The sequence below is a fragment of the Nicotiana tabacum genome, chromosome 17 (assembly GCF_000715075.1).
Source record: "Nicotiana tabacum cultivar K326 chromosome 17, ASM71507v2, whole genome shotgun sequence".
NCBI classification, from domain to species: Eukaryota; Viridiplantae; Streptophyta; class Magnoliopsida; order Solanales; family Solanaceae; genus Nicotiana; species Nicotiana tabacum.
In genome coordinates this window covers 106,608,768-106,623,750 of record NC_134096.1, presented here as the reverse complement: position 1 = coordinate 106,623,750, position 14,983 = coordinate 106,608,768, and the positions used below count along the sequence as shown (strand labels likewise).

Genomic DNA, 14,983 nt, shown 5'->3' with positions numbered 1-14,983 from the left:
TTCTCTTCTTCTTCTTCTTCTTCTTCTTCTTCTTCTTCTTCTTCGAGTTTCAATATAAAAAGTCTAATCTTCACCAAAATACCCTCAAAATTGAGATATAAAACTCCAAACAATATTCCCAATTGATTGCAACAACACCCACTCCAAACAAAAAATGGTTTTTGAAAACCCAAATTCAAATTCAAAGCTTCAAACCTTTTTAATGACTGTCAATAGTGAGAGTCAAACATCTTTAAAATTTATTGATTGACAATTTCAATTTGAACACCAATTGTGCAATATTACTGAAATTTGAACACCAATTGTGCAACACCTTCAACTCTACATTACTGGAATTTCAATAAGTATGGAATTGATGCTCTCTTTCCCTTTGCTCTACATTACTGGAATTAGGGACTGGGAGATAGAGAGAGACGTAGAGAGAGAACGCATGAGAGAGAGAGACGGAGAGAGAGCGTATGAGGGAGAGAGAATAAGGATGAGAAATAATTGATTCATAATATAAAAGGATACTCATTTAGTTCCTAAAGTGTATATAATTGGTAAATTTGTATATAGAATGTAATTAAATTGAAACTTGAGTAGGGAAGATAATAGAGTTTCAAATAGTGTATAGGAATTTAAAAATGTTTAGAATGTTCATAGAAATTGGGCTCCTTGGTGAGCTTTTACAAAAATAGCCACCTATTACAAATTTGCCCCCAATTTACCCTTAGAAAATTCAGACTCTGCAATTCCCTTCCCAGTTGAACCAATTCCCTTTGCACCCATAACTCAAATGACCATTGCCTCTAGAGCTCTCTTTCTCTTCAATAAATCACTCACAACAGCAATCACTGTAACGACAACACCAAAGTCCAAAAATTGGAGAAACCAATTCAAACAAACCCAATTAGTTACCCAAATTTCCTCTATTCTCTTACAAAGACAAAAAATCCAGTGGCCTTCACTTCTCAAGAACCTCAAACTTTCTTCCTCACAATTAACTCCATCGCTCTTCCTTCAAATCCTCCACAAAACCCAAAATACCAACCCACAAGTCTCTCTACATTTCTTCCATTATGCAAAGAACAATCTTGGGTTCCAACCTGATGCCAAAGTTCTTTGTACACTTGTACATGTGCTTCTCGGGTCCGGACTATTCAAACCCGCAAAACCCATAATGGATTCTCTCATTCAAACATACCCACCAACCCAAATTGTTGATTTCTTGATTCAGTCATTCAAAGCTGCTGATTTTCACATTCAGGTTTCAGTCTTGAGCTCAGTTCTTGATTGTTATTGCAATAAAGGTTTGTTCTTTGAAGCTCTTCAGGTTTATAGAAAAGCTAGAGAATATGGTTATTTTATATCTATTGATAGTTGCAATACATTGCTTAGTTTGCTGTATAGAAAGAATGAGTCAAGACTGGCTTGGTGTTATTATGGTTCTATAATTAGGAATGGGGTTCAGGAGAATGTGCTTACTTGTTCCCTAATTGCTCAGATGCTTTGTAAAGATGGGAAATTTGAGAAAATTATTCCTATTATTGACAAGGGTTTATGTAGTCCTGTTATGTATAATATACTTATAGACTGTTACTCCAAAAGAGGGAATTTTGAAGCTGCATTTGGATATTTAAATGATATGTATAGGAAATGTATTCATCCTACCTTTAGTACTTTTAGCTCAATTCTTGATGGTGCTTGCAAATATCAAAGTGCCGAAGTGATGGACTCAGTGATGAGTACCATGGTGGAGAAAGGACATATTCCAAAAGTTTTGTCGGCCGATTACAATTATGTAATTCAGAAGCTCTCTGATTTGGGAAGGACATATGCAGCTGAATTATTTTTCGGGGAAGCTTCTGAAAAAAAGATTGAGCTGCCAGATAACACTTATGGCTCTATGCTAGGGGCACTTTCCAAGGAAGGTAGAGTTGACGATGCTATTTCGATGTACAACATTATACTTGAGAGGAAAATTTTCGTCAGTGACAAATGCTATAGTGCCTTAATGAGTGTCCTATGCAATGAAAATCCATCAGACGAAGTTAGCAGTTTGTTGAAAGATTTAATAGGAAGAGGATTCACTCCTCCCATTTCTCATGTGTCTAAATTTATTGTTTCTCAGTGTGAAATGCGTAAGTGGAAAGAAGCTGAGGAGCTTCTGAATGTTATTCTTCAGAGAGGACTTCAGCTTGAATCTTTTTGTTGTCGCTCTTTGGTGCGGCACTATTGCTTTAGCAGAAGGATTGATTCTGCCATTTCTTTACATACTGAACTAGAGAGACTTGGTGTTGCTTTAGATATCGAGACCTACGGTATACTACTTGACAGGCTGTTTAAATCAAGACGGCACGAAGAAGCTATAAGGATATTTGATTACATGGGAGCTCATGACATGTTAAGCAGTGAAAGTTTTTCAATCATGATTAGAGGGCTATGTCAGGAAAAGGAATTTAGGAAAGCAATGAGATTGCATGATGAGATGTTGAAATTGGGGCTTAAACCCGACAAAAAAGCATATAGGCGTTTGATTTCTGGGTTTGGCTAAATAATATAGTCTCATTTATATTTGATCTCTTAGCTTACTGTACATATGTACAGTATGTCTGCTCATCTGAGATTAGATTTCAGTGATGCTCGCTTTCCGTAGCCATCCAATTTTCACATCTCTATATGCACAACAACTAGAACAACATACGAGGAGAAATGTGAATCTGTCCTCTACTTACAACAGGTAATTTCTGTTTCTTTTCGATTTCCCTTTTTCCTGATTTTGTTCGGAGGGAAGTTTTCATGCATACAGTTGCAGAATGGTTTGACAGCAAAAAACTTCTTACTTTTGGCTACAGTAGAAAAGTTCTATTACTGATGTCATGGTGGAGTCATTTTTTTAATTGGCAGTAATGATGATCTAACTTTATTATGTTAGTTCTCTGCATCATTGCCTAAGGAATTCCCGAGACTATTGCATGTTAGACTGTCTTACACATACTTTCTTAGCCTGGAAACTGTTTCCAAGAGCTTCCTTCTAAATGGTTTTATCTTCCCTCAGTAGAGGTGTCATTTTTCAATTGTATTTCAGCTCGCACTCTTTCTGAAGTGATTCATAATGTCTCTTGTGAAATACTTAATTCTCTTTTCTAGCTGTGCTGCTTCACAAATCAAAATTAATGTGGATGTTTAAAGGACATCTATTACCACAGGTAACAGGACTGGCATGCCTCGTTAGTTTGTTATTATTTTGGATACTAGATTATGATTGCCCGTGTTACCACGGGCCCAACGCGGGGAATGGCTCCTGCAGTGATAGCATATTTAAATTTCACATAAAATTGATTATAGCAGAAAATTAATTATAATAGTTACAGTACAGGAACTCAATTGCTGAATGTAAAATTGTATGGAAACACAGAATATGTAATATTTGGCTGTATACAGTACATAAAAAATATTCTTAGGCATAACAGTTTACTATATTTCTTGAAATTACAACTTCAAATTCAAAAAAGCTAAATGCCATAAAAAGACATAACATGTTACTAATTCAAAAGCAAAAAAACTACAATGCTTAAAAGACATGTCATGAAACTTTAATGGAACTCATCACTCCACAAGCATACAGAACCAGATTGCTTTTGCTTGCCGATTTTCTTTATCATTAACCTCACATTAAAGACACTACTTGATCTCCTGTCATTTCTACTGTTGCTACCATCCTGGCCACCAAAGCAACTTTTTGCCTTCCTTTCGCACTCTGCAAAGCCACATAGTTAACTCGATTATCATTGAGATGTAGAAAGTTTCTATCATCATTGGATGAGATGATAAGAAATTTTATTTAGTAGCTACCATATTGGCTAAGATAAATTCTAAATGCCTCCAAGCAGCATCACCAACCTAGCACTGATATGTGCATATGGCTCGAGAGACTTGCACTACTTGCTCTTCTGGATAGCCATCCATATATTCTACATTGTTGGCACAATCTTGCAAAGGACCAAATTCACATAATCTAGCTAACTCTCATTGTTTTTTCAATCTCAATCATACTTCGTAATAACTTTTTGCAAGAGAGATAGATTCATCAGTTTAGTGATATATGAAGCAACTTTGAAGCAGATACTCATTCTCATCTTTCATATTCGATTTCTTTATTTCGGATTCCGGTGAGGAGGTGTGAGAGGTTGACATTGGAGGGCCTACAGAGAGGTAGAGATAGGCCAAAGAAGAGGTGGGGAGAGTTGATTAGGCAAGACATGGCGCAGCTTCAGCTGACTGAGGACATGACCCTTGATAGGAAGGTATGGAGGTCGAGGATTAGAGCAGTAGAGTAGGTAGTCTAGAGTGTTCATAACAGTAGTATTGACACGCAGTCTCGCTTTCTGTTGGTAGTAGGTTTTTATGACTAACCATTGTTTTCTTTCATTGTTGATTACCTTACTGTCTCGTTGTTTTATTCTGCTTTTATATAGCTTTTTGGTACTGTCCCTTCTTGTCTTTATTTTCATTAATGTGGTGCTTATGCTTTCCTGAGCCGAGGGTCTATTGGAAACAGTCTCTCTATCCTCACAAGGTAGGGTTAAGATCTGCGTACACACTACCCTCCCCAGACCCCACGGTGTGGGATAATATTGGGTATGTTGTTGGATTTCTTCATACCTTCCTATATGCCTTTCTGGAACCCGTCTTAAGTAATGTGCGCAGTCATATAGCAGCATCAGCATTTAAAAGGCCCAATTATAAACTTCACCATAATTTTCCAACACACATGGATCACTACCATTTCCTCTTAGACAACTTTGTCTTTACTATCCTTAATGAAACTAAGAAATATATTCACAACTAAGGTTTCAACAACACATCATAACCTATGAAATATAGGAAGAATTTATGCATAAGTTTCATATAATTATGGCTTAGAGAAGTGCAATACAGATTTTGACTGTGCACTTGGTCAAAATCCTCTAATGATATTTGACTACTTAAAAAGTATGGAGCTAAGCTAAGTAAAGAAATTTAGTTGCTTCTCAGAATCAACAAACCAGACATTAGACTGGTTATATAATTCTTTTTTTCATGTAGCGTGTCATTAACAGCTTATTTCTCAAGTTAATTATAGCTTTCAACTAAAAGTAATTGGATGCCATAAAGTAGTATTTCAGTAACCAAAAAGTAAATTCAATAGAATTTTTCTTGAAGACAACTTGCAAAATCACTTCATGTGCCAGATGCACCATTTTTCCGAAAACTTAATACTCTATCTTACTTTAAAATTCAAAAACTTAAGAACAAACATGTTTATATAACATGGATTAATCCTCTAGCTAACTGTAATGCATGTTTCCAAGACTAATCGACCTTCTTCCTTTCTACTGCAATACTCAATCAACATCCCAAGATGTCACCTGACCAAAAAATATATTTTAGTTTCAATCTTTCCGTAAGAGATAATGCATATAGGGTCATAGGGATGCATAACAAACAACAAACAGAAGAATTTTTAAGAAAATGAGATGTTATCAAATAGAAAGTAAAATAATCAAGCACAAAAGTGTACTTTAGCAAGCATAGATGCAAAGAGAGACTGAGAACCAACTTACATTTTAATGGAACCATCTAAGCTACATGTATCCATACAATCATTGGTTTTAGTTAGAGGAGATAAAATCAATACCTCTAGGATGCACCATATTCAGTATCTTTCTTTTTTAAAAAAAAACCCTCCCAATTTGGGAGGATCTATAGTGTTTCCACACTTCCCCTCCGGCGTGACTCGAACTCAGGACCTAACGGTCGTGGGTGGAGTTGTTTTTACCAATTGAGCAAGCCTCACTTGTCAGTATCTATTAGAATATATATAATTGACAACTCCATGGATATATTGCAACTATTTCAAGTCTCTTAAATTGCTATGTCAACATACTGATCTCATAAGCTCGTCCAATCATTTAAAAGAAAAAGAAATAAATTTTAATTAAATGACCATTTTTCTCAACAAAATAGAACCAAAAAAGCCCTCTTAGGTACTCCAAGCCTTCCGGTAGTGTGGGGTCTAAGATTCAATTCTATCAAAAAGCACTTTTTATCAAAACAATCAATTACTTTGCATATACCATCTAGAAGCTCAAAAGAAACGACAATCAACTCTGACCTAGTAAATAGAATTTTAGGAATTTAAGAACCCTCTTTTATTGGAGTACGTCTCCTAAATTAGATGAATAACTAAGAAAGAGTGTATGATAATCCTTGGACTCGTGCACAAAAAATAAGGAAGATGATTTTTTTTTTGGATAAGGTAAATTGTATTAATCAAAAGGGAGAAAAAACTTCCGCATACAAGAAGTATACCAAAAAGTAGAGAATTTACATCAAAACATGATTCTCTACAAAAGACGCCCAATCTTCTACACAAGTAGGGGCTATATGTGTGCACCAAAAAGCGATCAAAGATAAAAGACTATTTTTAAGATGTGAAAACGGAGATTAAATCCCCTCAAAAACTCTCTTATTTTTTTTCTCCCCAGACTATCCACATGAGAGCTAACGGGGCAAACTTCCACGCCTTTTACTTGCTTCTTCTACGGAAACTGGCCCAGCTATATAGTATTTCCTTTACAGTGTTTGGCATCACCCATTGAACACGAAAAAGATTCAAGATTGCCCTTCACAAACCCCAGGACACAAGGCAATGCAGCATAAGATGATCAACTTCTTCCCCTGAGCTTTTACACATGTAGCACCAACTAACAAGTGTAATTCCTCTCTTTCGCAGATTTTCAGCTGTCAAGGAAGATGATCTTTGAAAGAAACGGATGATGACGTATCTTGAAAACAATAAAGTGGTAATTTTTTTTTGAGCTTCAAGAATCTTAATGTGCAGTCAATTTAGTTTATGTAATTCACATCTCTTAATACTTTTAATTTGTCAACAAGTATTTTTTCAAAGGTCTCATCGTTGTTATGATTCATATTCAACATATCTGCAACTTTTCTATTCCCTGAATATGTTTCTAAAGATTGAGACTTGAATTACATGATTAATTTTTGTAGCCAAATCAAGAATCCAAAGTTGAATTTTTGTTAGGGAATTCTTTCACAGTTGTAGAAGCATAAATATCCAAAGCATAGAATACACCTGAATAAGAAACAAAAACTGAAAAAGTGAGGAGCTGTACCATGGTTTCAAGTAGCAGAAGAGGATTATGCTCAAAAGTGTGAAAATCCATTTTAGTCTCTCTTGACATTAAGATGTATAGCAAAATATCTAGTATCTTGAAATTTGAAAAAATGCAAGACTTTTCTAGCTGATGACAGATTTAACAAGTTACCAACTTGAGAATTCGTAATAACTTCCCAAAGTAGAGCAGAAAGCGGGAAAAGAATTGGAAAGTGCGAAGAGAATTGGACAAAAATTGAAACAAAATCAGAACCGAAATTAATTGTAATACCCAACCGAGAAGACGAAAAGAACTGAATGAGTAATCTTTGAAATGAATAAAGTGAAGGACAAAGAACATTGAAGAGAGAGTTTGGGCAGAACCATAGCAACAACAGGCATGGATTTTAGCTTTGAGCCTATGACATTGGAAAATCTGAAGAGAGCTTGAAGAAGATTTGGGAAAAAATTAAAGAAAAGCATACCTGAAATAGCGATAGCTAGCTGAGAAGATGAAGAGAAGTGAAAGAGTAGTATGAAATGAGAAGAGCAGCCTTGCGTCTGAATTTTAGAATGAGAAAGACAAAAGGACAAAAAGCACCATTTTAATAGAGACGTCTAAATTACTATTCTACCCTTGGTCGACCTCTACTTCGCTCTTCTATATAATAGGAAAATCTGGCACTTATGGTTAAAACTAAATCCATTTTTGTCTCTAATTATTGTTGGATTTTCCTAAGGCTTCTATCATCATGGGAAAACAGAGTCGTAAGTGCAATTTTGTATGTATCTGGAGGTATTTAGTAAATAAGTTGCAACTCAATGAGATGATACAATATGCATAATGAACTTCTGCACTTGCAAGCCTTTAGGACAAACCTGCATGTCCTCAATCAGGAGAAATAACTAAGACTTGCATATGCTGCACTCTTGTTACCACCCTGTCCCCCTCTCTGGCTTGATTTTCATCATTATAGCTTACCACATTCATTATGTAATTTTAACTGAAATGAGATGTCAGCCTTGCCTCTTTACTCTTCTATGTTTTAAGTTATTATAAACATATATTAAGTGGAACTCACAGTTTCTTTTTGCTGTTTAATATATCCACTTATATTCATCTCTTCTTCATTGATATAGTATTTAAGTTGCGAGCGTCATAACAGTTAATGATATGTGGTCTGAAGTCGTTATAGTATTAATGGAAATTTATCAAGGGTAATCTCAAGTCTCAACATTGAACACCACTGCTGATATGGGTGATCATAGGGAATCTCCCCTAGTGCTGATTAGGGATGAAGGTATTACAGGCAGAAAAATGGTGAGGACTCACACTCAAAGTTCTTCCCAACGCAGTGCAAACATCAAACATAAGCTAGAAGATGGACCCTTAGTGGCGTAATTAGTGCTGATAGTGATGTAGAGAAGTGCTTCAGTTTCAAATTTTACTCCTGCTTCTTTTATATGGTTTTTTCCTAGAAGATTATTTGAGATCCCTGTGATCAGACTTACCCGAGAAAGAGGTAGCCAAGGGTTCTCTAGGGGAAAATAAAGAGCACCAAGGAGGTGGCAAGCGGTAACTTGGATGATCTAATTGGCAGTTGTAGTCTAGTTTTGGTTATAAGGAGTTTCCAAAGCAATCACTTGGTGTTAAAACCAAAAGCAGGAGCATCAATGCCTTGTTGTGACGCCCATGTCGGAGGGCGGGTCAAGCATGACTGACAAGCTTCTGAAGGGAGTGCACATGTCACCTTAGGCGAATCCCAAATCGAAATGGGAGAGGAAAATGAAGAGCTCCATAAGGCACAACACAACTTCACATGGTACGCATGCTTTTGGGCTCGATGATAGATAGCCCAAGGGGAAAATCTATGAGGTCTGTTGGGCTAAATTGGATAATATGTGCCATGGACTTGGGTCGTGACACTTGTACATGCGTTTGCTTAGTAAATGTAAAAGCAGATGCTTCTACTTGGTGAAAATTTGTGCCTCTATAAATTCCAGAAGGTGCGAAATATGATCTACATCTCTTTTGCAATGTGATGGCAGTTGGACATGGTTTTTAGGAGCAAGATATCTCTCCAACTTCCATTTCTTCGCTTTGTTATGTTCCAAATTCCTACATCTTGTCCGAAGTTTCCACTCATTTCAGTTTTACAGACTTAAAAATGCGTAAGTATCATATATGTGGGTCTAACAACTCTGATGATTTTATGAATGACATAAAATACTTGTTTTATATATTGTGCTTTCTGAAGTGTAACTTTCAACTAGCAGCATCTTGACTTTGAAATGTACAGCCTTTGTGAACTGCCATTTTCTTGGGGGTTTAATCATTGCAAGATAAATATGGAAATGCAGCAAGTGAGGCATCTTGACTTCGTCAATAGTTTTTTATTCTACGGAATCAGCAAACAGTTTGAACATAAATCCGTAAAGGATCATGCAATTTGCTTATATAGTACTTGCCTTAAATTGAAGAAAGTCACTGTACCAGCGTTTTTTTGCCATGGGAGAAGATGATGATTCAAACAGACAGCTAATGCTTTGCTAGTCCAATTTATGATCCAAATTCTGCTGCTTGATTTGACATATTACTACTGCACCAGGAGATCAGCACTATATACTTCTTGTGCCAAAATTTCTGAAGTGCTGTGGATCCAATTTATGCTAAATGAACATTTCCTTGATCTTGTAGGAAGAGCTACCTTTTGCAGCTGAAATTAGTAGAGTTGCCTAATTGTAGACTTGTAGTGCTGCAGCTTATATTTTAATTGATTACTATTAATATTTGGGATATTATGTTGGTATTTATTTGTACTGTTTCTTGAAGTGTTTTGTTGCTTTCATATATTTTTCTTCAGCAATTGATGTTTGTTTTCAGACTCTTTACCAGTTCCGGTCACCATAGATTTACAAAAGGTTAGATGTTAGCGCAAAAACAGCCCTACGATCAAAGAAGAATATTGTAGCTGAAGTTTTTGACATTTTATATATTAGAAATAAGGTTTGATCAAGCTTATGAATAGAGATTGCCCGTCCGCAACTGCATGTATGCTTTTTCCTCTTCATTGATTCTAACATTTCCCTCCTTAGTTACAAGATTTTATTCCTTTTCAACTAAATAGGAATAGACTCCGTTTAGCTTAGCTGAACAATAGTATCTTTTAACACCAAGTGCTGAAAGACAATGTTTAAGTGCTTGAGATGATTTTACAAATTAACAATTAATACGTATTTTCATAGAAGTATTGAAATTAAAAATAAATAATTATGTTTGAATTCACTAAAAATAGATATTTTGATGTCTTAATAATCTGATTAAATTAAAAAGAAAAAATCCAAAACCCAAATACATTTTGCAGTGTAGTAGCTAGGCTAGGATTGCAATTTGAATAACAACTTCCACCGTACAATTTCGTATAGTTCGTGGAACTTCCAATCTTACCATTCAAGTATTCTTGCGTGTCTGTAATCTGTGTATCCACATAAAAATCTTGCTCAGTCAATAAGACCCGACCCGAAATCAAACTACCCATATCTTGCCCTTCCAACACAAATACATTCTCGACAACATTTCTGCTTTTTCTGCATGCATGAAACCCTTCAAAATTTTCTTATCAATCTAACAATGGCAATTTCTCCATCTCCATCATCTCTTTTACTCATCACCCTCCTCTTCCTCCTTACACCCATATACACTCATTCCAATACCTCCGATGCCTTACTCTCCGAACTGATCAACCTCCGATCACAATCACCCACCGGCGTCATCCACCTCAATGACTCCCTTCTCCAACGCATCCTCTCTATCCCTTCCCCTAAACCTTTCTCTTCCCTTATTTTCTTTGACGCCAAACAGCTCCACTCGAAATCCGACATCAATCTCCCTGCTTTCAAACGTGAATTCTCCCTTCTCTCCTCTTCTTTCCTCGTCAACCACCCCAAAAACAGCAACAACACTCACATCTTCTTCTTTGTCATTGAGTTTCAAGAATCTCAATCTTCTTTCGCCTTGTTTGAACTCAAGTCTTTACCCCATATTCGGTTATTACCCTTTTTTTTAACGGATTTGAAAAGGGATAGTGTTCCAATGGATGCTTCCGGTTATTCAAGGGGAGCTGAGTCGATGAAGGAGTTTGTAGAGGCGAATGTGGAGGTTAATGTGGGTCCCATTCATCGACCCCCAGCTATTTCCAAGAAAATGATGGCTGCTATTGGTGGTGTATTCTTGATTTGGAGTCCATTTTTGGTGAAAAAGATTGTTTCTGGAGACACCCTTTTGCATGATAAGTATATGTGGATGACCGGGTCGATTTTCGTGTACTTTTTTAGTGTTTCAGGGACAATGCATAGTATAATTAGGAAAGTGCCGATGTATTTGGAGGATAGGAATGATGCAGGGAAGATGATTTTCTTTTACCAAGCATCTGGGATGCAGTTAGGGACTGAAGGTTTTGCTGTTGGATTCTTGTACATAGTTGTTGGATTGTTGTTGGCATTTATGACTCATGTTTTGGTTTGTGTGAAGGACAGGGGAGCACAAAGGTTGTTGATGGCTTTAGGGCTCATCGTTTCGTTTTGGGCTGTAAAGAAGGTGATTTACTTGGATAATTGGAAGACTGGCTACGGTATTCATGCTTATTGGCCTTCAAGTTGGATGTGATAGCAATGTAGTTTCTCTAGCCGATATATTTAGCTGGTATTCTCTTAGGTAAGATCTCTGTAGTAGTTTATACTACATGTGAGCTGATCCAGATTCAACCAATAATATATAGTTGACTGAAAAGTTTCAGCTTAGATTTATGGATCTTTGTACCTGTAGTGAAGAATGTATGTGCCAGTTGAAGTTTTGAAATATGTTTTGCTAGAATTTGCACTCTGTATATCAATAATTACATGTTTACGTCTCTCAAAATTACTGTTTTTTAGTTACTTACATGATCATTGTTGAGGTTTTAATTTTTAAGATGAAATAGTCTTAAAATGAGGGTGAATGGGAAATGGAGGGAAAATGAAATTTTTGAGTAAAATTTTAAGTTTCCCCCTCTTGACAATGAGACATTGTCCCATATTGGAAGAGGAAGAGATTTTTGGTGGGTATATATATAATTGCTCTTCTTGTAGCTCTTAAAGAGTTAAGAAGAAAGCAAGTCTCGCGCCGTCGTCGTCGCTCGCTCGGCTTCGGCTTCGGCTTCGAGATTTATTTGTTAATAGTAAATATTAACGCAAGATTATCCGGGACCAAATTTATCCGGGAATGGACAAACATGAATATGTACTTGCTCTACAAACAAGCTAATGCTTGCTCCACCATGGAGGGTGGACGTTTGGTCTTCTTCAACACTGGCTGCTATATATATGTGCAGCAGATGTTGAAGAAAGACACTCAACAACACAACACATAAGACACAAACTGAAATCGCTCAACAGATTTGGCTATACATTGCATTCCTTCCTCTCAGTATTTCCATATGATTTTCTGAGTTTCTACTCCCTCGTTCTGCATTGTTTTTTAACTTCAAACAAAGCAACTGTAAGTGTGATTTGCTACCGAACTTTGTATTTGCTTAAACACTGGGGTTTGAAGTACCGCTACACCAGTGTGTGATTCGTTCTATCCTGGGAGGAAATAATCCATTACCTTGGGTACTAGGAGGGGATTAAATTCCTTAAGAAAACACTGTGAATTCAGTGGGCTCGAATTAATTACTGTTTCATTACGTTAACTTATATTTTGCAGAATTATTATTTACAAATACAGCAATATTGGCGGGAATAACAATCTTAAGGAATTTAATATTTATTTCTGTATTTGTGTTATTCTTATTATTCTGCAAACTAAAACCTTTGTGGTTTTGTGTACTCCCGTTTTGGAGAGTAAAGCCTTCGTGGCGTTTTGTTGGAGAAATCTACGTGATTTTTTACTCCAGTTTGAAAACGTGTATTAAACGTTTGTTTGTGTCATTCTTTTATAGAAAAAATGACGACTGAAAGCGAAAACCAAGCTATTCCGATGGTGACTGCCAATGCATCGACAAGCCGAACACCGGCGTTGGCACCGACAGAAAAACCCAAAAAATTTTCCGGGATTGATTTCAAGTGCTGGCAGCAGAAGATGTTCTTCTACTTAACTACGTTATGTCTACAAAAGTTCATCAAGGAAGATGTTCCTGATCTGCCAGATAAAACTCCAGAGAATGAACGCTTTCTCGTGATTGAAGCGTGGAAGCATTCTGATTTTTTATGCAAGAATTATATTCTTAGCGGACTGGATGATAATCTGTATAATATATACAGTAGCGTGGAGACGTCAAAAGAATTGTGGAATGCGCTTGAAAAGAAATATAAAACTGAAGATGCCGGGATGAAGAAATTCGTTGCCGCAAAATTTTTGGACTACAAAATGGTAGATAGCAAGTATGTTATTACCCAAGTCCAGGAATTGCAAGTGATTCTTCATGATCTACTTGCTGAAGGTCTTGTCATCAACGAAGCATTCCAAGTAGCAGCAATGATTGAGAAGTTGCCTCCGTTGTGGAAGGACTTCAAAAATTATTTGAAACACAAACGAAAGAAAATGTCCCTTGAAGATCTCATTGTTCGGTTGAGAATCGAAGAGGACAATAAAGCTGCTGAAAGGAGAGGCCGTGGAAATTCAACAATAATGGGAGCAAATATTGTTGAAGCTAACAAAAAGAGGAAGAAGGCTTCTGGTCCGAAATATAATCCAAGCAAGAAGCGGTTCAGTGGAAACTGCTACAACTATGGGAAAACCAGACACAAATCTACGGAGTGTCGTGCTCCGAAAAAAGATAAGAAAAGGGGTCAAGCAAATATGGTAGTAAAGCATGATGATGTTGATAACTTGTGTGCCATGCTTTCTGAATGTAACTTGGTGGGAAATCCTAAACTGTGGTGGTTTGATTCAGGAGCCACTCGCCATGTTTGTGCAGTTAGAGAAGCTTTTGCTACTTATGCTCCTGCTGGACCCGGAGAGACAGTTTATATGGGAAATGCTTCAACAGCAAAAGTTGAAGGATATGGGAAGATATTTCTGAAAATGACTTCTGGCAAGGTCATGACTTTGAACAATATCCTTCATATTCCCGAAATGAGAAAGAATTTAGTCTCTACTGGACTTTTTGTTAAGCACGGTTTTAAGTGCGTTTTTGTGTCCAACAAGGTTGTCATTAGTAAGAATGAAATATTTGTAGGAAAAGGTTACCTCACCGAGGGCCTTTTCAATCTGAATGTAATGGTTGTGGAAAACAATAATAATATTTCAGTTTCTTCTTACTTACTTGAGTCAAATGATTTATGGCATGTACGTTTGGGTCATGTCAATTATAAAACCTTGCGAAAAATGATTAACTTGGAAGTACTGCCCAAGTTTGAATGCGAAAAATCAAAATGTCAAACATGTGTGGAATCTAAGTATGTTAAACATCCTTATAAGTCAGTTGAAAGGAATTCAAATCCTTTAGACTTAATTCACACAGATATTTGTGACATGAAGTCAATACCATCTCGCGGTGGAAAGAAGTATTTCATAACTTTTATTGACGATGGTACTCGATATTGCTATGTTTACTTACTGAATAGTAAAGATGAAGCAATAGACGCATTCAGGCAATACAAAAATGAAGTTGAAACGCAACTTAACAAGAAAGTAAAAATGATAAGAAGTGATAGGGGTGGTGAATATGAATCTCCTTTTGAAGAAATATATTTAGAATATGGAATTATTCATCAAACAACAGCAACTTACACGCCCCAATCTAATGGGATTGCGGAAAGAAAGAATCGCACATTAAAGGAGATGATGAATGTGTTGTT

General features: G+C 36.5%; 2 protein-coding genes across 8 annotated transcripts; both read left to right on the top strand.

The window, feature by feature from the left end:
* The first annotated feature begins 725 nt into the window (after window positions 1-725).
* Window positions 726-9,975, top strand: LOC107785389 (pentatricopeptide repeat-containing protein At4g21170-like). 7 transcript variants are annotated; one of them, XM_016606687.2, is made up of 3 exons: window positions 726-2,722; window positions 6,761-6,830; window positions 9,445-9,975. In XM_016606687.2, exon 1 carries the CDS (start codon window positions 779-781, stop codon window positions 2,534-2,536), a length of 1,758 nt encoding a protein of 585 aa, XP_016462173.1. In that variant the 5' UTR covers window positions 726-778; the 3' UTR covers window positions 2,537-2,722; window positions 6,761-6,830; window positions 9,445-9,975. The 7 variants fall into 7 exon arrangements, with proteins under 7 accessions (XP_016462173.1, XP_016462172.1, XP_016462171.1 ...); XM_016606686.2 differs by having other exon boundaries at window positions 8,414-9,975; XM_016606685.2 differs by having other exon boundaries at window positions 8,362-9,975.
* Window positions 9,976-10,503: 528 nt separating this feature from the next.
* On the top strand, window positions 10,504-12,017 carry LOC107785381 (putative dolichyl-diphosphooligosaccharide--protein glycosyltransferase subunit 3B). The gene has a single exon (XM_016606674.2). It carries the CDS (start codon window positions 10,737-10,739, stop codon window positions 11,808-11,810), a length of 1,074 nt encoding a protein of 357 aa, XP_016462160.2. The 5' UTR covers window positions 10,504-10,736; the 3' UTR covers window positions 11,811-12,017.
* Window positions 12,018-14,983: the final 2,966 nt, after the last annotated feature.

Bases quoted from the DNA above. Each gene is read 5' to 3' on its own strand.
- LOC107785389 (XM_016606687.2), top strand. From the start codon at position 779: ATGACCATTGCCTCTAGAGCTCTCTTTCTCTTCAATAAATCACTCACA.
- LOC107785381 (XM_016606674.2), top strand. From the start codon at position 10,737: ATGCATGAAACCCTTCAAAATTTTCTTATCAATCTAACAATGGCAATT.